The 22,756-nt window shown below is 42.8% G+C and overlaps 2 protein-coding genes across 3 annotated transcripts in view; both read right to left on the reverse strand.

Moving 5' to 3' along the window:
• LOC110488539 (fibroblast growth factor receptor-like 1) overlaps positions 1 to 17,179 on the reverse strand; it is a 67,308-nt gene extending 50,129 nt beyond the window's left edge. Inside the window, exons 1-3 of the mRNA XM_021560769.3 lie at positions 17,065 to 17,179; positions 16,589 to 16,632; positions 14,376 to 14,472 (exon numbers count right to left, since the gene is read on the reverse strand). Of these exons, the coding sequence (XP_021416444.1) occupies positions 14,376 to 14,439 (64 nt within the window). The 5' untranslated portion in view covers positions 14,440 to 14,472; positions 16,589 to 16,632; positions 17,065 to 17,179. The remainder of the gene's footprint in view (positions 1 to 14,375; positions 14,473 to 16,588; positions 16,633 to 17,064) is intronic.
• Positions 17,180 to 18,000: 821 nt separating this feature from the next.
• On the reverse strand, positions 18,001 to 21,096 carry LOC110488540 (E3 ubiquitin-protein ligase RNF4). 2 transcript variants are annotated; one of them, XM_021560772.3, is made up of 8 exons: positions 20,820 to 21,096; positions 19,910 to 20,029; positions 19,640 to 19,790; positions 19,481 to 19,560; positions 19,313 to 19,325; positions 19,049 to 19,172; positions 18,787 to 18,838; positions 18,001 to 18,661 (listed from the first exon to the last, which is right to left on the reverse strand). In XM_021560772.3, exons 2-8 carry the CDS (start codon positions 19,919 to 19,921, stop codon positions 18,512 to 18,514), a joined length of 582 nt encoding a protein of 193 aa, XP_021416447.2. In that variant the 5' UTR covers positions 19,922 to 20,029; positions 20,820 to 21,096; the 3' UTR covers positions 18,001 to 18,511. The 2 variants fall into 2 exon arrangements, with proteins under 2 accessions (XP_021416447.2, XP_021416448.2); XM_021560773.3 differs by lacking the exon at positions 20,820 to 21,096 and adding an exon at positions 20,114 to 20,243.
• Positions 21,097 to 22,756: the final 1,660 nt, after the last annotated feature.

Consider the following 22,756-nt stretch of genomic DNA (forward strand, 5'->3'; position numbering starts at 1 on the left):
CCACACATTTTCTATAGGATTGAGGTCAGGGCTTTGTGTATATATCTATGTGTCAATGTGACATATATCTATATGTCAATATCTTGACTTTGTTGTCCTTAAGCCATTTTGCCACAACTTCGGAAGTATGCTTGGGGTCATTGTCCATTTGGAAGACCCATTTGCAACCAAGCTTTTAACTTCCTGACTGATGCCTTGAGATGTTGCTTCAAAAAATCCACATAATTTTCCTCCCTCATGATGCCACCTATTTAGTGACGTGCACCAGTCCCTCCTGAAGCAAAGCACCCCCACAACATGATGCTGCCACCCCCATGCTTCACGGTTGGGATTGTGTTCTTCGGTTTGCAAGCCGCCCCCTTTTTCCTCCAAACATAACGATGGTCATTATGGCCAAACAGTTCTATTTTTGTTTCATCAGACCAGAGGACATTTCTCCAAAAAGTACGATCTTTGTCCCCATGTGCAGTTGCAAACTGTAGTCCGGCTTTTTTTATGGCGGTTTTGGAGCGGTGGCTTCTTCTTGCTGAGCGGCCTTTCAGGGTATGTCGATATAGGACTCGTTTTACTGTGGATACGGATACTTTTGTACCTGTTTCCTCCAGCATCTTCACAAGGTCATTTGCTGTTGTTCTGGGATTGATTTGCACTTTTCACACCAAAGTACGTTCATCTCTTGGAGACAGAACGCATCTCCTTCCTGAGCGGTATGATGGCTGCGTGGTCCCATGGCATTTACCAGTTTGAGTGTGCCAAGAACTAAAACGCTGCTGGGTTTTTCATGCTCAACAGTTTCCTATGTGTATAACGAATGATCCACCATCCAAAGGACATCCAGCCAACTTGACAACTGTGGCAAGCATTCGAGTCAACATGGGCCATCATCCATGTGGAACGCTTTCTACACCTTGTAGTCCATGCCCCGATGAATCGAGGCTGTTTTGAGGGCAAAAGGAGGTGCAACTCAATGATAATGTTTTAGTCAAATGTTCTCTGTTTGGGCTTCTTGCAGTCAACTTGCAGTCTACAATTATTTGTAATTATGTTTTGTAATTACTCCTTAGCCCTTAAGGCCCAGTCCTTGATCTACAAAAGCTAAAGAACATGTACACATCCAGGTACTTTTTGCAGGTTTATAAAAAAATACAATTCCGCACACTGCTGTTCATGACCCCAGGTGATTGTATTGATACAACATTTCAACCCTTAGGTATTAATAAGGCATCAATATCCCAGGTGGGTGTAAAGGCCCTATATAGGGGAAGTGCTCACTGACATCACTTCCTTGAGCTCCAAGATCATTGTGACTGTCTGCTGAAGTGGTCCAAGTGAGCAGAGAAAAGATGACACAGGGGCGAAAGGAAAAGATGATGATTGGGTCTCTAACCTTTACCTTCCCCTAGGGAGGGGAGGAATGAGGGACTGGTGGGATTTCTCATGTTGCCAGCATGGGCTTTGCAGAGCCAACAGCAACATACTGTATCTCAGACAGACCAGAACATCGCGCCCAGCCAGCGAGCACTCTTTTTAGTCTCGCTCTCCCTCCCATCAGAGCAGGCTCCATCCCAAATAGCACCTTATTTAGTGTACTACTTTTGGCCAGGGCCCATGGCTCTGGTCAAATGCAAAGATAAAGGCTAGGGAACGATGGTGGGACAATACATTTCAGCACATTTAGTTTCCCAACAGAAAGGCCCATCACAATCGTCACCTGGTTGGAAAACCAAGACACACATTCTCTCTTTTTTCCACCCATAGCTTTCTAAACACCCCCTGAGAGCCTCAGTCTCTCGCTCTTCTTACTCCTTCCTTCCCCATAGCCTAGGGTTACCCGGCAGAGTGATGACTACACATTTAGAGAGACCGCACTGCCTCTCCTTTAGACAGGTAATTTCAACCGCTGTCAATAGGTCAATTGCTCCCAATTGGTAAAGCATAACAGTTAACACTAGCCCGGGGCTGGGAGGTGGATACGTTTACACTAAGCACTGGGAACTTAAATCACAGCCACACTTTCCTCATAATATCACCATTACTGAAGTGACTTATCTGAAAATAATTTTTCAGAGGTCCTCCTGAATTATAGATTAATAATAATCAGTTGCAATCAACCCACATGGTGTAGTTACTACAGTGCCTCTCTGACCTCTTGACATTTGTTACATGGCAGAAATAAGAGAGAGAGGAGAGGAAGAGAGGGTGGGTGAGAGAGAGGGAGAGAGAGGAATAGAGGTAGAGGGAGAGGGAGAGAAAAAGACATATGAATCCAGCCTGCGTCTCCTTCCCCCTTTAGCAGCCCTGCGGCTCTAGGCTGGTGGAGGGACTCCGTGTTAGCACAGGGTTCTGGGAAAGCCGAGTGGTGTTGGGCACTGAGCGGATCATGTTGCCACACTGACCAGTCAGCAAATTCCATCCTTAAAGTTCCACTCGCTGTTTTGAGAAAAGGGGCGAGGTCTGAGGTCCATGTTTCAGGCAGGCAAAATTAAACATCAGTGCTCCTGTGAAGCTCCACTCCACCATTTTCTTTCTGTCATGATGTGCGCTGTTTGACTGATGCATTATTGATTTGTCTGAGTAAGAATGTTCCGACTGCCTGGTTGTGAAAACAAGACGCCATGTGTCCATGGGATTCATTGGACAAAAAGCCTGGCCATGTCAAAAGAACCACAAGGAGGCCTTTCTCAAAACCAACTCCATTGTCCTAGCTCTGAGTAATGGCAGTGAGTTAACGGAGAACTGGAAGTAATCCAGCCCTCACAATTACCACTTGTTTTGTCCAAAATCTATTCATCTCTATTCATCTTCAAACACACCTGTCTTTTTTAGGGTTAACAAAACAGATTGCAAAATAAAGAAATGTTGCAATCAGACCTGGAACATGCACTGAAAAATCAGTGAAAAAAAGATTAACAGTTTCAGAAGCATTTTAAAAGAGCAATCAAAAAGCCAATATCCTGAGGTAGAGTTTAATGGAAAGCATTCTTCCAAAAGGATATTAAGTATTTTACTGGAACCCAGTCGAAGAAAACTTGGGCCTGAATGACAATTATCCAGACGTATTCGAAGGGAAAGGAGTGATTAAAAAAACTACGTAAAATGTGCAGATAATTCCCAGGCCTGTGACCTGGGTATAGGCGGGAGAGGAGCTGGAAAGCTGTGTCAGGAAGAGTGTGTTAAAGGCCACAACTAAGATTACACTGCCACTATAGGGGCTTTATACAGTATTTCACAGGGGGTAGCTAAAAATGACCCTCCATGAGTATCGGCCCATCCCCCTTCTCAATTTTACTGAGCTGAACTGAACAAACTAATTCCACCCCAACCAACCTTGACCATCGGACTCTACCTATTAATTAATAGGGCAACAGGACTTCACAGGACCAGGGCCACAAAGAGTAACTGTGCTGTGAGTAGGCTACAAATAACCCAAGTATTCTGTCTCCCTAGCCTAGGCCTAGCATGCAAAAGCATATGGAATGTAGAGCAGTAGTAGTGTGCCTATATTCTGAGCAGAGCTCCCCACACATCAACACAGCCCCCCCCTCCCCCCATATGATGAAGGATGTAAAACAGGAAGCTATAAATGATCAGTGGCTGTACTGCTTTCAACACAATGACATGGCTCCACATACATAGTATTATTTCTGGTATTTCAGGTGTTTGTGCAGATTAAGTTTACATACAGTGTATTCGGAAAGAATACAACTATTCAGACCCCTTGACTTTTTCCACATTTTGTTATGTCACAGCCTTTTTCTAAAATTGATTAAATAGTTTTTTTCCTCATCAATCTACACACAATACCCCATAAAGACAAAGCAAAAACAGGTTCAGAAATTTTAGCAAATGTATAAAAAAATTAAATAATGAAATATCACATTTACATAAGTATTCAGATCCTTTACTCAGTACTTATTTGAAGCACCTTTGGCAGCGATTACAGCCTTGAGTCTAATTCGGTAGGACGCTACAAGCTTGGCACACCTTTATTTGGGGAGTTTCTCCTATTCCTCTCTGCAGATCCTCTCAAGCTCTGTCAGGTTGGAGGGGAGCATCGCTGCACAGCTATTTTCAAGTCTCTCCAGTTCCAGTCCGGACTCTGGCTGGGCCACTCAAGGACATTCAGAGACAAGTCCTGAAGCCATTCCTGTGTTGTCTTGGCTGTGTGCTTAGGGTTGTTGTCCTGTTGGAAGGTGAACCTTCGACCCAGTCTGAGGTCCTGAGCGCTCTAGAGCAGGTATTCAAGATTATCTGTACTTTGCTCCGTTCATTTTCCCTCAATCCTGACTAGTCTCCCAGTCCCTGCCGCTGAAAAACATCCCAACGGCATGACTCTGCCAGTACCATGCTTCATAGTAGTGATGGTGCCAGCATTCCTCCATTCCACCAAGAGTTCAATCTTGGTTTCATTAGACCAGAGAATCTTGTTTCTCATGTTCTTAGTTCTTAACCGAAAGGTTGCTGGATCGAATCCCCGAGCTGACAAGGTAAAGATCTGTAGTTCTGCCTTTGGACAAGGCAGTTAACCCACTGCAACCCGGTAGGCTGTCATTGTAATTAAGAATTTGTTCTTAACTGACTTAACTAGCTAAATAAAATGTTAAAGAAAATATATATATACATAAACGTCCCTTTTTCAGGACCCTGTCTTTCAAAGATAATTCATAAAAAACCATATAACTTTAAACACTTTACAATGAAGATCTGTAAACACTGTTTCCCATGCTTGTTCAATGAACCATAACAATTAATGAACATGTGGAACGGTCATTAAGATACTAACAGCTTACAGATGGTAGGCAATTAAGATCACAGTTATGACAACTTAGGACACTAAAGAGGCCTTTCTACTGACTCTGAAAAACACCAAAAGAAAGATGCCCAGGGTCCCTGCTCATCTGCATGAACGTGCCTTGGGCATGCTGCAAGGAGGCATGAGGACTGCACAAACCCCCGTCGCTGGACTAGACAGGAACCGGCAAAAAGTGCTCTTCACTGACGAGTCGCGGTTTTGTCTCACCAGGGATGATGGTAGGATTCATGTTTATCGTCGAAGGAATGAGCGTTACACCGAGGCCTGTACTCTGGAGCTGGATCGATTTGGAGGTGGAGGGTCCGTCATTGTCTGGGGAGGTGTGTCACAGCATCATTGGACTGAGCTTGTTGTCATTGCAGGCAATCTCAACGCTGTGCGTTACAGGGAAGACATCCTCCTCCCTCATGTGGTACCCTTCCTGCAGGCTCATCCTGACATGACCCTCTAGCATGACAATGCCACCAGCCATACTGCTTGTTCTGTTTCCTGCAAGACAGGAATGTCAGTGTTCTGCCATGGCCAGCGAAGAGCCCGGATCTCAATCCCATTGATTACATCTGGGACCTGTTGGATCGGAGGGTGAGGGCTAGGGCGATTCCCCCAAGAAATGTTGGGGAACTTGCAGGTGCCTTGGTAGAAGAGTGGGGTAACATCTCACAGCAAGAACTGGCAAATCTGGTGCAGTCCATGAGGAGGAGATGCACTGCAGCATTTAATGCAGCTGGTGGCCACACCAGATACTGACAGTTACTTTTGATTTTGACTCCACCTTTGTTCAGAGGCACATTATTCCATTTCTGTTAGTCATGTCTGTGGAACTTGTTCAGTTTATGTCTCAGTTGTTGAAACTTATTATGGTCATACAAATATTTACTCACTCCAAGTGGGATGTCATGTGTCTTTTACTGAGGAGTGGCTTCCGTCTGGCCACTACCATAAAGGCTTGATTGGTGGAGTGCTGCAGAGATAGTTGTCGTTCTGGAAGGTTCTCCGATCTCCACAGAGGAACTCTAGAGCTCTGTCATATTGACCATCGGGTTCTTGGTCACCTTCCTGACCAAAGCCCTTCTCCCCCGATTGCTCAGTTTGGCCGTGCTGCCAGCTCTAGGAAGAGTCTTAGTGGTTCCAAACTTCTTCCATTTAAGAATGATGGAGGCCACTGTGTTCTTGGGGACCTTAAATGCTGCAGAAATGTTTTGGTACCCTTCCCCAGATCTGTGCCTCGGCACAATCCTGTCTTGGAGCTCTACAGACAATTTGTTCGACCTCATGTCTTGGTTTTTGCTCGGACATACACTGTCAAACTGTGGGACCTTACATAGACAGATGTGCGCCTTTCCAAATCCTGTCCAATCAATTCAATTTACCACAGGTGGACTCCAATCAAATTGTAGAAACATCTCAAGGATGATCAATGGAAACAGGATGCACCTGAGCTCAATTTCTATCTCATAGCAAAGGCTCTGAATACTTATGTAAATAAGGTATCTGTTTTTTTTTATTTTTAATACATTTGCAAAAATGACTAAAACCCTGTTTTCACTTTGTTTTTATGAGATATTGTGTGTAGACTGATGAGGAACAAATATAATATAATACATTTTAGAATAAGGCAGTAACGTAACAAAATGTGGAAAAAGGGAACAGGGTGTGAATACTTTCCGAATGCACTGTACATGCTACTGAATCACTGCAACAGTGAAAAAAACAAAGATACCTGCCATAATGAAAGTGTTATTGAGTGTCTGAACGTGGGTGGTGGGGGGCGGGGGGGGTGTCCTTCTCCAAAGACAGAGGCTTGATATCAGGGATATTAACGTATAACAGCAGCTGCCTCCAGAGGCCTGATAGTGGCTTGGGTTGAGAGCCCGCTGGATCCCACTTCCCCTGGGGCTTATCTGAGAGGCACATGGCTCTCCCGGCTCTGCCCCCACTCCTGATAGGCCAGTAGACTACACCAGCACCTGCCTTGGACCTGTCCAGCAATCAAAGGTCAATATTGATTTAGGCATAGACTATTAGACTAGAGCAGCCATACTTTTCCCACCATAAAAACAGAGCAAACAACAGAGTTATTCATAAATTCATAAATCTTACCAGGTATCTTCATCCAAATAGATTTAAGCGATATGGATTTTACATTAGAGGTAGAATATTGCAAATGGTTGTGTTTTCATATATATGCCATTAATGTTCGTTGAAATGTATGTCTGTAAATGTTAAGTTGTCTATTGTTTTTATCTATGGATGTTTTTGTATTGTCAAAAAAGTAAATTAAATATTTTTTAAAAAGCAAAACACACACCAAAAAATGACTTCAATTAAAATTCACAGGTCGTAATTGGTACATTGGAAATGTGCTTCCTCTTCTCTATCTCCCACGTGTCCTCCTCCTCCACTGGTTGGAGTAGTCAAGCATTCCTTCCCCCTGCAACTCCACCCTCTGATCTCCCCACCTCACACCCATATGTACCCCTGCCTCCCTCCCACATTCCACACCGAGTCTCAGCCATGACTAACTCAATTTGTTCTGCGCAGGTCTCTGTTCGAAAAGGTATCATCCAAAACCACAGTCAATTGAGTGCAGGGTCAACCTGGCCCTGACACACTGAGGCTAACTGTTCCTCAGGGAAACACAAAAATGATGTGTGTCTACAGACAGAGACAAGCACTGAGGCGCATCTCCCTTTCTCATATCGCGCTCACTGACATCTTAATGAGGTGTACATACAAACGATGAAGTGCAGCAGTCAGCTCAAATCTACATAGAAAGAATTGACAACATGTAATTTAAAAGAAAATGGGTTAAGACAGAGAAGTGATGTACACAATATAATCTCATTAACATTTTGAATGGTCCAGCTCCAGATATGAGATGACGGCAGTACTTGGCGCACACTGCACCAACGATGCTGTCCTTGGAGTGTATAACTGTGTGTTGCGGGCCAGTGTGGATTGGCACCGCTATACATGAATGCTGGAGCCCACAAGGTGTCAATTAGCAGCCCCAGACACTCACAGTGCAGATGGCAAAATATGAGGATTTTATTTTGTTGATAGAGGACTTCAACTGAATACTACAATGCTAAAAAGAGAGAAAATTTGAGAAAGGAAGATGGAGGAAATGGGGAGGACATCAAATGTGCAGAGTTTGAATACCCTGTGGAGGATTTGCTTACGTCTTTCATTTCATGCTCAAGAGAAACACACGTTTCTCAGGCCCATTCAAATCCTATTGAGGAAGACTGGGGGAGGCAATAGATTGTGCTGTTCTAAACTTAAAGACAAACCAACTGTGAGAACAACACTGTGAGACGGTGACACCTCCAGTAGACAAAGGATTCCAAAACTGGGGGGGGGGGGAAGACAGCCACACCTTTTCATAGTGAGCCATGGTCATATCACATGGTCATTTAATCAGGCCTGATCCACCATAGGGCTGGGGGTGAGATTTAAGAGGCAGCAACAGATGAAGAATCCCACAGGTGTAGGCCTAGACACTCCAGACAGACACCCTGACGCCGTAAAGTTCCTCCACTAAATGCTGTGCCTGGACCAGTCAGGTGGTTCCGAATTCCTGTCTGGAGCCAATGGGTTTGGCTGGGTCTGTGTCCCAACTACCTGATTGAAAAGGCCACAACACTGCAGCTAGTAGCAAAAGTTCCTTGGTTGCTAAAGCCTTCAAATTCCCAACTTTTAAACCACCCCCACAACTCTCACAATCCTTACACATTCCGACTGCAGTGTGGATTCCACCCCAACAGCTGGCGTAATGAACAAGCCGTGTGTGTGTGTGTGCTATGCCTCCATTTCTCTGCCTGAGGGCAACTGCAATCCGTTTGGCTACGGGCAAAAACACCGCAGAACTATTGTCAGTCCACTCTTCTAGTGCTGCCCAACAGCTTACCATCACAAAGCCAAACAGAACTCCACAAAATAATAATGAAAGACAATCTCTGACGAGAGTGACGTACATCCTGATTTAAGGACTTCACCGGAGAAAACAACCTGGGCTTATGGGGGGGCTCTGTGAAGTCATTCAGACATACATCAGACATGGCCTCAGTCATTTAGTGTCTTTATCACCTCTGTTATGTTTTTATTTTTTAGGATACACAGCTAACCTTTCACCTTAGCACCAAAATAAATGCCTGTGAAGGCTGATGGTTCAGGATGTTCAGGAAGAGAGCACAGGGGGCACTGGGTCGGTCCCACACTTCAAACAAACCAGCGGCAGGCAGCGAAGAGTGAGAGCAACTGACTCAATCTATGGGTGTGTCACAAATAGAACCCTATTCTAGGGAATGGACACATGCATCAATGGACACTTTTTCAAATCTCTCATCAGGGAACGCCAGCCGTTCCATGTAAATTAACTATTCCAGAGCAAGCACACCTGATTCAAATAATTATCAAGCCCTTGATTAAGTGAATTAGGTTAGCTAGTTTAGGGCTACAACAAAATTGTGAAACATCTGGGGGTCCAAGAGCAGAGGTTTGAAAACCACTGGTGTAGAGGACACACAATATGTCTGCCATCCATTAATCACATTAATGCTCTGTTTGTTTAGGTCCCAGAATGGCATCTCTCTCTCTCAGCTGGGGGAGCCCTCTCCTCTCTGTCTATCTGACATGGGACACACACACACAGCTGCTCAGGGACACAGGCCCCAACACAAACTGACACGCAAAATACAAAAGAAAACAAGGAGAGCTGTCTCCAGTCCAGGGACTGCTTTTCAACATCTCATTTGTAATGTGACCAAGAGAACAGCTGGGAAGGAAGGAAGTACATGCTTACATCTATACATACATATCTGAAAAATAGGGGGATGAATGAACGCAGAGAGAAAAAAAGCAGAATCTGCAGTACTGATGTGTTATTGTAAGCCCCTCTGGTAAGAGGTCAGGTATGCACACTCCCTGATCCGATCTGGGGCCTTTCCCTGGTCCTCTCCGTTGCCCTCTGACCCCTCCAGCACTAACCAAACAAAGGCTCCAGGGCCCCCAACAATAAGCCATTATGTCACCAGCACAACACAATACATTGTTCGGTCCGTGAAAGTATGTGTGTCTGTCTATGCTGTGGCTATTTCAGGCTGGAAAGACACACAGTCAGTCAGTGAGTCAGTCAGTCAGTCAGTCAGTCAGTCAGTCAGTGAGAATGAGTGGCACAAGTGAGTGAGTGAAAATGAGTGGCACAAGTGAGTGAGTGAGTGAGTGAGTGAGTGAGTGAGTGAGTGAGTGAGTGAGAATGAGTGGCACAAGTGAGTGAGTGAGTGAGTGAGTGAGTGAGTGAGTGAGTGAGTGAGTGAGTGAGTGAGTGAGTGGCACAATTCCAATATATTCACAAATGAACAGCCACAATAAAAATGTAGATGTAACACTGCATTAGTTTCAGTGGTTGATGTTTTTGCAACATTGATTGGCCCAGAGGTTGGCTAGCCAAGTGGAACTCATGTCAGACAAGACTGGAGGATTACATGGACTTGTTGGTAGGCCAGTTGGACTTGTTGGCTGGAGAACTCTCCCTCTTTTCAACTGTACTGCAAAGGCTATGTGTGTGTACACTAAAGCTGGGATGATACATCGAAAATTATTGACACCGGCCAAACCGACCACTTATTGTGGACAATTTGCTGATATTGTTCTTTACGATATATAACCTATAGGGCCCTACTAGAGAAATGTGAAGTTTTAAATAAAATAAATTTGCTAATATGGGTGATTGTTAATGGGACAATTGAAAGCTACAATTGAAAGCTAACATTCAAATTAGTAGTAGTAGTTTTAAGGGTAATATATAACATTTTAAAAAGTGGTACACATTGTTATAAACTTATCGTTCAATTTAGCATTATCGTGATAAATTGTAATATGAATTTTTGTCCATCTCGCTCTTATTTTTATCGTACTCTCGGCACAGTTAATATTTGTTTCCTCAGTCCTGTGAAGTCATGTTGCCTTAGCAATTACCAGGTGGAGGCTGATGGTCAAGGTTGGATGGGGTGAAATGGTGAGATCAGTTACTTCAGACTTTGTTCAGTTGCTTTCAGGCTCAGTAAAATGCCTCCCCTCTCTCTGCTGTCCTGCTCATTAAATTGCCTCTTATTTCTCTTGCTCTGTGCTTGTGTGTTGGGAGCTCTCCTCAGAATATAGGCACACTACTCCACATTCCATGCGCCTCTGCATGCTCACACACACACACACACACAACACCTATCCCATCAACCTACCCCGTGAGGTGTCTTGATGGACACATTAAAACCAAACCCCAGGGGTGCTAAGCTAACTTTATCCGAGCTCCCATTTAATGGGAAAAATCTGTTATTTTTGAAGCCAGCCTGTATTTACTAATAACCACATCATCAACATGCTGTTCCCAGTCTTAAATCAATGTACGACCTCCTGTCTAATACAGCTTCATTACTAAGGAATATGATTAGCAGCCCAATGCTAATGAGAAGGGGTGAGAGAAAGATGGTGGCTGTGTAAACACCATTTGGCAATATAATAACCACTTGATGGCCTGTAGTCTGACAGCAGCCTTTCTCTATGGATCCATCCTCCTCATTGAGATGAATTTGGAGCCGATCTCTCATTCCTTACTCACACTCAGCTATGTTTTGTCACGTCTGGAAAACGGTTTGTGTGTGAGATTTGCCTGATGGTTTTGTGCCTTACATTTTGTTTGCACCATTACATGTAAATTACTATAGGAATTTATTATAACATTGCAATATTTAAATTTTATGACATGTCTCAATATACACACTTTATGATCATTGTTAATAGCATTGCCTTTTACCTAGACATATGCATTGATCCCTATTCAAACTTTAACTACTGTTTGTTTAAACCCACACCCCAGGCTCTGTCGATATTCTCTAGTTTACTACAGAGCTATGAAGGGTTGTGAAGTGACAAAAGGCTACCCAATGGGTCAGCTATGTTTCTCCAACACTCTAAATTAACTTCACACATTTCCTCTGGCTTAGACCTAGCCATAAACTGTTGCAGTGTGAGGAGGAGAGGGAGAGATTTTCTGTGTATTTTTTAACCTTTAACTAGGCAAGTTAGTTAAGAACAAATTCTTATTTACAATGACGGCCTACCCCGGCCAAACCCAGATGATGCTGGGCCAATTTTGCGCCGCTCTATGGGACTCCCAATCACAGCCGGATGTGACACAGCATGGAATCGAACCAGGGACTGTAGTGACGCCTCTTGCACTGGGATGCAGTGCCTTAGACTGCTGTGCCACTCGGGAGCCCAAGGATGGAAGGAGGGAGAGATTGAGGGAGAGAAAGAGCAGATTCTAAAAATGTGCTGCTACTCCTCATCTCAGTTTCTATTGACTTTTAAAAGGCTCAGATGAATACAAGAAAGTTAGATAAGCAGACAGTACTTCTTCTCAGTGTATGTGTTTTGTGCATCAGCCCATTTTGTTGTCTGCTCTTGAAGACGTGTCCAGATGTTCAATCATGAATCCTGGAAGGCTGCCTCTCACTGACACACCAGCATGTAGCTGCAGGGTGGTCCTAGTTTGTACAGTGCACAGCAGGCCCCTACAAACCCACCAGTTTCACCTCCAAAAGCCCCCACACGTCCATACGTGTCGCCTTTGTTTAAATGCAATGCTGTAGTATTTAGTCTACCATTGCTGCACCAAGATCCTGTGCTTATAGCTGGGTCCCACCACATCTTGCCTCCAGTGTGGATGGAGTTTTAAATGTACTTAGTTTAATCATGTATTTCATTTGTGATCATAATTTTAAAAAATTGCGTCATGGCAACCATCCCATGACTTCGTTGTTTTCCCCATTTAGTCGGGTTCCCGAGTGGAGCAGCGGTCTAAGGCACTGCATCTCAGTGCTAGAGGCGACCACTACAGACCCTGGTTCGATTAATGGCTGTATCACAACCGGCCGTGATTGGGAGTCGCATAAGGCAGTGCACAATTGGCCCAGCGTCGTCCGGGTTAGGGTTTGGCCGGGGTAGGCCGTCATTGTAAATAAGAATTTGTTCTTAACTGACTTGCCTAGTTAAATATAAAGGAAAAATAAATAAATAAAAGTTAGCACAGACATTAATGCCCACATTTATGCATGAATACTCTCTCTCAGGCATGCACCAAGCAGAGTAAAATCCTCACCTTTCAGCTGCTCAGACTCAGACTCATTGCATAAGCGTATATACGGTTCACATGTCTCTCTGGCAGCCGGGCCCAAACTGTGCTTCCGCTTGCAGCGGAAAATATTTGTCATCTGACGTGATGTTCTGCATTCCCCGTGCAACAAGGACACACCAGGAACAGCAAACTTGGTCAGTAGGGGAGCGCTCAAATGAGGTTGGGGGATCATTTTTTGCCACGTTCCATATCATAGCAAATCAACCTGGACTCTTCCTCTAGAAATAAATTCCTTAAAAAAAAAGTCTTAATTGTCCTGTAGTTTTGAATGTCCATTCCTTTTCTTCTCCTAAAGTTCACATATGAAGGTATTAAACTCAGGTCACAAAATATTGATTTTTATGTCAGGAAATGTTTTCCATGAGGAGAAGTGTGTTGATGTGGACTTAACCTTTTCTGCTGTATGTTGAGTAGCCGTTGTTGACCCACCACAGTTCGTCATAATCACAGTGTTTGGAAAAATAGAGCGCAAAGAATCTGACATTCAATTGGAAAATAATCTCTGATTCTGTCTCAGTACCTCTGAGGTATTTTGTTTGCAACACAACCCTTCAACACAAGTCTTATCAAACGTGTCATATCAGACTTTATAAAAAAGGTAAAAAGTTCCTTGCTCAAATATCCGCATGCCATCATGATAGAGAAACGTTTAGTCTCTCTCCCCCTCTGTGTACACAATAAGGCGCTAGCTAGGCTAAGCTAGTGAGTAAAACCCCTCTGATACCATCACCAGGAAGACAAGTTGTCTCTTCTACTTTTTAAGCCCACAGCACTCCTTGCCGTGTTGCTCCGGTCATGGTCGGAAACGCGGTGGCATTGCACAGCAAACAAACATAATTGCCTAATCTAATCACATTGCTCTCTATGGGTCTCTGTTTACTTTTGCCTAAGCGTCTCCATGACGGCTCGACTGTGTGATTGTGAATGCTGCATTGTTAAGGCTAGGGCTCTCACCGATCCAATCTGCCTGGGCGCCGTGTGTTTGGGTCCCCCCCATGCCACTTTGCTTTCCCCAGACAGGCAGGCCAGAGCAGACGACCAGCGGCATGTTGAGTCTAGGTTTGACAGCTCAGATTGTGCAGCAGGAGGGTCAGGACTACACTCTATCAGCATGCCTCACTTGACACTTGCACACCAGGTATCCCAAAGGTTACTGTCCCAAAGTCTGTGTGATCTAGGCAAGGTCCGTTAGAAAACGGAAGATAGGCCCTTGGCCTGAATGGACAATACCACCAACTTGGAGTTACACAACCACAATTGTGTACAGCTTGTAGTAGATATGATTCATTGCGGTGAGGCACTTTTTGAAGATGGTTGCCTACAGATCCACTAAAACACATTGTTCATTACTACTACGTTACTACTCACCCCGTGCACAGTCCGACAACAGGATTATCTCACAAATGAGCAGGCAAATGCATAAAAGTCCCATTCTTTCAGGATGGAAGGCTTCAACACTTGAAATCTTAGAGAAAGAAAAAAAGTAAATTCACAATGAGGAGAGGTGCAAGAACACATTGTTATTATCCATATCACATCATAAGCTACTGTATATTATGCTTTACAACTAAATGATATTTCTCACAGAAGTCTTTTGGAAGTGGCATCGTCAAGGCATTGAGGAAATATAACAGAATTACAGTCGAAACTAATAACAATAAAATAAGTTGTTAATCATTTAACAGACTGAAAAACACAAGACGTCTGTCCCCAGCACTATAAAATGTGTTTCCGGAAAAGCAACATAGGCTTTTTATTAATGAACTTCAATCAAATGAGGAGCTCTTATTTTGTCCATATGTCCCTATGTTTCTGGTTAGAGGAGTTATTCTTTCTGCCAGTTTGCACAACAAACAAGTAACTTGAAATCCAAAATGAAAATCCTTTAGAGTTTTCCATTTAATCTTTGATCAAATATATCTACATAACAAGCGTTTCATTGACTGTTAAATCATCAGCTATTGGGGAACTACACACATCCTCCTCTCATTGTCTTAGAATGGGTTACATACTACATTATCAAAAGTATGTGGAGATCTTCTCGTCGAACATCTCATTCCAAAATCATGGTCCCCCCTTTGCTGCTATAACAGCATCCACTCTTCTGGGGAGGCTTTCCACTAGATGTTGGAATGTTGCTGAGGGGACTTGCTTCCATTCAGCCACATGAGCATTAGTGAGGTCAGGCACTGATGTTGGGTGATTAGGCCTGCCTTGCAGTCGGCGTTCCAATTCATCCCAAAGGTTTTCAATGGGGTTGAGGTCAGGGCTCTGTGCAGGCCAGTCAAGTTCTTCCACACCGATCTCAACAAACCATTTCTGTATGGACCTTGCTCTGTGCACGGAGGCATGGTCATGCAGAAAAAGGAAAGGGCCTCCCCAAACTGTTGGAAGCACAAAATCGTCTAGAATGTCATTGTGTGCTGAAGCGTTAATATTTCCCTTCACTGCAAATAAGGAGCCTGAATCAGGAAAAACAGCCCAAAAACATGATTTATTCTCCACCAAATTTTACAGTTGGCACTATGCATTTGGGCAGGTAGCGTTCTCCAAACCCAGATTTGTCCGTCAAACTGCAAGATGGTAAAGCGTGATTCATCACTCCAGAGAACGTGTTTCCACTGTAGGCGAGCTTTACACCCCTCCAGCCGACACATGGCATTGCGCATGGTGATCTTAGGCTTGTGTGCGGCTGCTCGGCCATGGAAACTCATTTCATGAAGCTCCCAAACTAACAGTTCCTGTGCTGACGTTGCTTCCAGAAGCATTTTGGAACTCGGTAGTGAGTGTACGTGCTACGCACTTCAGCCCTCAGAGGTTCCATTTTGTTGACTTGTGTGGCCTACCACTTCACGGCTGAGCTGTTGTTGCCCCTAGACGATTCCACTTCACAATAACAGCACAACACAGTTGACCGGGGCAGCTCTAGCAGGGCCGAAATTTGACTTGTTGGAAAGGTGGCATCCTATGACAGTGCCACGTTGAAAGTCAATCAGCTCTTCAGTAAGGCCATTCTACTGCCAAAGTTTGTCTATGGAGATTGCATGGATGTGTGCTCGTGTTTTATACACGTGTCAGCAACACGTGTGGCTGAAATAGCCAAATCCACTAATTTGACGGGATGTCCACATACTTTTGTATATATAGTGTAGATGCTGTTGTATAGGCTACAGCTAATCCACCTGCGTATTAAACATGTTAGAAAGCAAAGACCTAAACCCTATCCACTCTCATACACACATAGATCCATGAATGGTGAATCAGTGGAATTAAAACATTCTACACTCAAGATGTGGACTACAAATAATAGTTTTGTAAGGTAATATAGCAGAACTATAATTATGATTAACACAATATTGATTTATGCAATACAGTTGTGTATTATTCTATTAGTAATACATAAGTAATAATCTGTAGTATAAATTGAAAGTTAAAAAGTATTCCAATTGGCTACGTATGCATTTTTTATTACAGGTCTACAACAAACCTGCATCCTTCTAAAATCAGCGGCTTATAAATAATCACACTGTGATCAGGGCACATAACACTTTCATATTAATTAAGTTAAGTTAGGGACTTACCTGAAACGTCCAGCAGCAATGATTTGTCTTGAATCGGTTTCCCACTAGTGACAAGTTTATCATGATTACATTGTCTTTACAATAAAGGTGATTTAATCCAAATAATTAACATATCAATGTCCACTTAAAGTTTAACACTAAAAGTTGAACTGCACGCACTCTTCGCTCAAAGTATGCGTGGCTCAGTTACTAGATACATTGTTACCCTCTATGAAAAATAACACTAGAAAACGTGAATGTCAAACATGCAGCTAAAATATGCCTGGTTTTATTTAAATTGACGGTCATCACATCACGCTCGTGCGAGACCCAACACACTGGACCGAGCGTGCGTCAAAACTAAATAAAAGCCCTGTGCTCGCGTTACAGTTAACTCCTACCATTATACATTTTGGAAGAGAAGCAGTTGTCTCTTTTTTAAATCCCAAATACCATTTACATCTAATGAATTTACTGCAATAATTGATCTAACATACCTTGCCATCAAGGAATCGACCGCATTAGTGGGAACTGCGGTCCGTCCGACCTCGGAATTTTTGCCCAATCACAGAGTAGCCCAAGTAGCTACTCAACACATTTCAATAATTTAACTCTTTCGTTTAGGGCAGTTCTGCTATTAACATCATGGAATACGTCATAATAATTAAACCAAAATATAATATTCATAATAATAAAACACTAATTAAATGTACTGAATGCATTATGTAATTCCAAAGTAATAACACTGAATTGGTAAATTGAACTTCTATTTTCATTATGTAATATGACACTGATCATTTATTAAAATGGTATGGTTTGGGTGTTATAAATAAATACAAACTGCGCCAACATTAGGAAATAAGGTCAACAACATAAGAGAAAATTGTCATTTGAAGAAAATTAGATATGAGAAAGGGACAGTTGTTCAAACTCAGATTAAAGCCAAATCCTGGACTAAAACACACTCCATGTAAAATCTCCATAGATAATTTAGTCCTGGACTAGGTTTATTCTGGGTCCAAGAAATAAACTCTGTGTTTGGTAATATGTTAATCAAGTAACACACCCCTTGTACTGAGAATGGAGAGGAAACTGCATTATCATTGATCATTATTATTGGACAACAGACCATGCATGCGCAAGAATATACTGCCCCTTAGTGGACATTTGAGCGGATGCGTGTCACAACGGAGTCAGCCAAGTTACATGTAGTACAGAATAAAAAAATAATTAAAAGTTTACAAATTCAATGTAAAAGTCAGTGAAAACATGTAATAAAAAATAAAAATAAAAGCTTTTTAGCAAGTCAGCATGAGGGCTCAACAATGCAATGTCCTACGTTTGGGCTCGTCTCTTCTCACAGTCTCGGTCACAGACACGCTGGCTGTGAGAATAAACTATCTGGGTCAGGTAAGCAAAACATGTAACAAAGCTTTACAATCATAAATTTATTGAACCTTACAGATTAGGCGCACCTTAACTTGTCATTCAACCATATATACAAAACATACAACAAAATTTACAATGGTGATGACCAGATTCAAGCAACACCCACCGTTCAGACATCCACCTACTCAGCAGCAATAAAAATCGACAGACATTTCTACTTTCAAGTTGAGTTCTCATTGCACTTGAGTGCCAGTCACGTGTAATTGCTACCAATACGACATCACGTGGCTTCTTAAGAGCTAAAAACATTGTTTTTCGCTTAATCAGTGGAAGAAAATTACAAAAATCTAAGTGAATGTGCGCTGGCATAAGAGTGCGTCCCTATGCTCCTGCTTCTTTCATTGCAGAAGAAAGACAAAATCGGTCCGATGTGTATGTAAATGTATAAATTATTCTTAAATCCAGTAGGGGGCAGTGATATGAGAAGGTATAATTAAAGGTTTTGCAGGTTTGGTGAGGGTGAAACCAATGGGTGAGTCTTATGGGTGTTTGATGTCAGATATATACGGGGTGGCATTGCTTGTGGGTCAGTTTCTTTCTACAGGTTGGGCAAGTGTGGGATCTCAACAGTGAGTCGCGGAGGCAGTGACTGCAGAACAGGTGACCACATTTTGTGGAGACTACTAGCCTCCCACTTTCAATGATCTAGAGGAAGAAGAGAAAGAGCTCCATCTTAGTTGAAGGGACAACTTCACATTCTTGGTAGCTACACAGCAATTACAGCTTGACATAGTCACCTTCACACACATGTTGAATTATGCTTTGCTTACCTCAGCATAGGCGTCCATACACACTGGGCAGCTGACTGTCCCTGGAGTAGACCTATGGAGGACAAGAGACCATCAGGGTGTACCCTAACTCAAGGTCTTGATTTCAGTGGTCACGTGGCCAATATTATGAGTGGATTACTGGATGGATGAGGATGACATTGCATTTGTGTGCTTCAATTTTCTAATAAAATTGATTCAAAAAAAAGTTTGATATGCCATCTGAAGAGATCATCATAGTCAGAGGGGTTGTGGGGCTTAGTACCTGGCTCTACTGCTGGCCTGTAGAGAGGACAGGAGGTCGGCACTGAGGCCTCCCTTAGTATCCTCCTCCTCATCACTGCTCAGTACATAACTCTCACTGTCAGCTTCACGTCTGCCATGAGGCCCTGAGATAGACACAAGCAGATAGACAAACTCACAGAAAAATACATGCTTGACATAGTAATAAATGCTTGCTTTATTAGAGGACCAAAACATATTTGAATCTAAATATAATTGTTGCGATTGAGGAAAAGCAATGACTTACCTTCATCGACAACCTGGTTTCCCAATTTGCAATCACGCAGTGGTGGAAAAGAAACAAATATGTCAACATTTCAGTCTTTACAACAGTGATAAAAGCATAATCTTAAATACATTCAAAACAGTTATTTGTATACATCATTATTTGCATAAAGAAAGCTCACAAACTCACCACCACAGAATCATTGTTGGTCAAGTCAACCACAGTCAACTCAGAACCTTCACATGTCAAGTCCACCACCTCCTCCTCACCTGCACAGCCAATAGATGGGTTAGAATTTCCATAATCAACCAAAATGACAGAGAAAAGCATAAAGCCATTGCTACCCACTCTCAGTCCTGCTGCTGTCCAGCACATCAATGGTCTCTGGGACTGCTGCTGATGCTGCAGCACGAGGTCGCACACTGGTTGTGGTGACTCTGATACTCTTGGCCGTGCGTCTGGAACTTGAAGGGACTCCAGTCCTTCTTTTCCTCTGTGTCTGTGACAACAAAGCACTGCTTCTTAGAAACCAGACACCTTTGCTAAATGTCTGTGAAAATTAAACTGAAGGTGTTGGAGGGTTATCACGTGGCCCTGGGTGCACATGTGAGGACTTACTGTACTGCTCATGTTGTGATAGGGAAGGTGTGGGTGAAATCAAAAATGGTCAAATGTTACGAAAAATCTACATCCGTTCCAACTCTGATTGCGAAGTTCTTGGACCAATTTAAAAATAATCTGGTGAGAGAAAAATAAACCAATTAAGTTACATAAAAAGCCTTCACACATCTGATAAACAACAAACCATTGGCCATAACTAACCTTTATGAACACAACACAGCAGCTGAAGAACACAAACCATAGTCTATCGTTTACAGTATTCTGAGATGCACTCCCTAACCACAGTCAAAGCATAATGTTGTTGACAACTTGTAACATATTAGCTTGTAAAATCGATCAAATCTGCAACCCCTCTCTTTCTGTGTTCATCTGCTTAACGTAACGGGGGGGGGGGGGGGGGGGAATGTATTTAGCTAACGTTTAGCTGCTGACGTTTAGCTGCTGTAATCACAAAACTGCTTGTCAGCTACAATATCGTAAGTTAGCTAATATTAGCTGGGTCTGAGCTGGGAAGCTCACCAGGCGTTGGTTTATCACGACAAAATTGAAATTAACACGGTGTATTAAGCATGACATGTACCTAACCAAGTAGCTAATGTATCTGGCAATACAATTAATAAACGCAATGGCGAATCAAAACATGAGCTAGCTAGAATTAGCATTTGAGCTAGTTAGCTAACAAAGCAAAGACAACTAGCTAGCTAGCAACCAACAAAGGTAGCTAATTTAGCTAGCAATGCTAACACGCTCTACGCAAGCTCTAGCTCCTGGTTTTACAAACGGGATCAGCTTTACTTTTACATAACATCAACACCACAATTTAACATTTGTATAAGGGACTGGTGATAGATGAATAAACTGATAAATAATCTAGTTTTAAAACTAAGGGTGGTTAACAGCAGCCTACCTCCTCAATCACTTCGTCTATGGTCCTTCTTGATGAGATTTAAAGGCCGTTGGCATCCAATAAATGTTGCATTACTGCCACCTACTAGTCTGGAGTATAACTCCCTAATACTTTGCTTCATTTTTTTTTTCTACAAAAAAGAAAATACAACAAATACCCTACCATCTAACATTACACTCACAAAAAAATAAATACCATACTCCACTATTAAAATGTATTTAGTCCTACTTCAGGCCAACAGCCTGGAAGGATGGGACACCACCACATTAACACTGTCACGCCCTGGTCTTAGTATTCTGTTTTCTTTATTATTTTGGTTAGGCCAGGGTGTGACATGGGTTTATTATGTGGTGTGTTTTGTCTTGGGGTTTTTCCGTAGGGTTTGGGATTGTGGCTTAGTGGGGTTTGCTAGCATAGTCTATGGCTGTCTGGAGTGGTTCTCAATCAGAGGCAGGTGTTTATTGTTGTCTCTGATTGGGAACCATATTTAGGCAGCCATATTCTTTGAGTGTTTCGTGGGTGATTGTTCCTGTCTCGGTTTTGCATCAGATAGGCTGTATAGGTTTTTGCGGTAACGGGTTTTTGTATTGTTTGTTTTTTCATCGTCATTAAACATGTATCAAGAATACCACGCTGCATTTTGGTCCGACTCTCCTTCACCGCAAGAAAACCGTAACAAACACACCCTGTAACTCTTCTGATTTCAAGTCTCGCACACCCAAATACCTCTTCACAGCTGCCACCACAACCTCTATTTTCTGCAACTTACATTCCATCCCTGCTGTACAGTTGATAACCATTAATATAAATGCCAAAAATGAAATCATACTGAAACATATATACCTTGTTGGTGGATCCCTATGTACTGTTACAGATCAACTACTCTCACCACTCCTCTTACGATCCCTCCCCTTGGCCCATCTTCTTCTACTTTCTTCACTGCCTCAGCATATGACAACTTCTGCACTACTCTAACCCTGGAAACCTCAACCTGCCTCTCATACAGGACATTTCTGATCCCCAGCCCCCTACAATTAACACAAACCACTACTTTCCCCAATGCTACACATTCCTTTGTCTCATGCTCTTCTGCACACCTAGGAGGCTCCCTCCTACACACTGCTGCCCCATGCCCATAAGCTTGACACCTGTAACAACGTAATGTAGTTGGCATTAAAGCTTGTACAGGATAACTTATATATCCTAACTTCACTTTGTCAGGCAAAGACAACATCAAAACTTTTAAAAAACAGACAACAACCATGTTTCTCCAATCACGCCACCCTATTTGCGTCACACCAAACGACGAGCATCACAAACACCGGGAATCTTCCCCTTCAGTTGGTCAGCTTTCACATTTACCGTTACCCCAGTATTCACTTCTTTCAATGGCACCCTTTTCTTGAGAGCAAAACAATTCACATCTCTTGCCCCCATTCGTTTAACATGGAGTGCTTGCTCCCTCTGACCAGCAGAAACATATACAGTGCCTTGCGAAAATATTCGGCCCCCTTGAACTTTGCGACCTTTTGCCACATTTCAGGCTTCAAACATAAAGATATAAAACTGTATTTTTTTGTGAAGAATCAACAACAAGTGGGACACAATCATGAAGTGGAACGACATTTATTGGATATTTCAAACTTTTTTAACAAATCAAAAACTGAAAAATTGGGCGTGCAACTTCAATCTCTTCACTAGAATCACTTGCTTTCTCAATCATTTTCATTTCCTCCGCATAGGAGATTTGATTGACCAACAGACTTTCTTACCTTTCTCTATTCACCCAGTGGGTCAGATGCCAGGCACCAGCCACACCAGGAATTTTCACCAGGTAATCAACCTGAACATCCATTGTCACCCCCGAGATGACTCCTTTGACGGGTGCTCTACTACGAAGTCAAAACACAAAACTTCTGTTGTCCGGATTCTTTTGA

This window comes from Oncorhynchus mykiss, chromosome 14, assembly GCF_057628025.1.
Source record: "Oncorhynchus mykiss isolate SJ-2025 chromosome 14, ASM5762802v1, whole genome shotgun sequence".
Taxonomy (NCBI): Eukaryota; Metazoa; Chordata; class Actinopteri; order Salmoniformes; family Salmonidae; genus Oncorhynchus; species Oncorhynchus mykiss.

What these genes read in the sequence shown, in the direction of transcription:
- LOC110488540 (XM_021560772.3), bottom strand. An exon ending in GGACAGCAGCAGGACTGAGA is followed by an intron (nt 19,561 to 19,639) that starts GTGGGTAGCAAT and finishes TTGGCTGTGCAG; the next exon opens with GTGAGGAGGAGGTGGTGGAC. An exon ending in GTATGGACGCCTATGCTGAG is followed by an intron (nt 18,662 to 18,786) that starts GTAAGCAAAGCA and finishes TTCTTCCTCTAG; the next exon opens with ATCATTGAAAGTGGGAGGCT.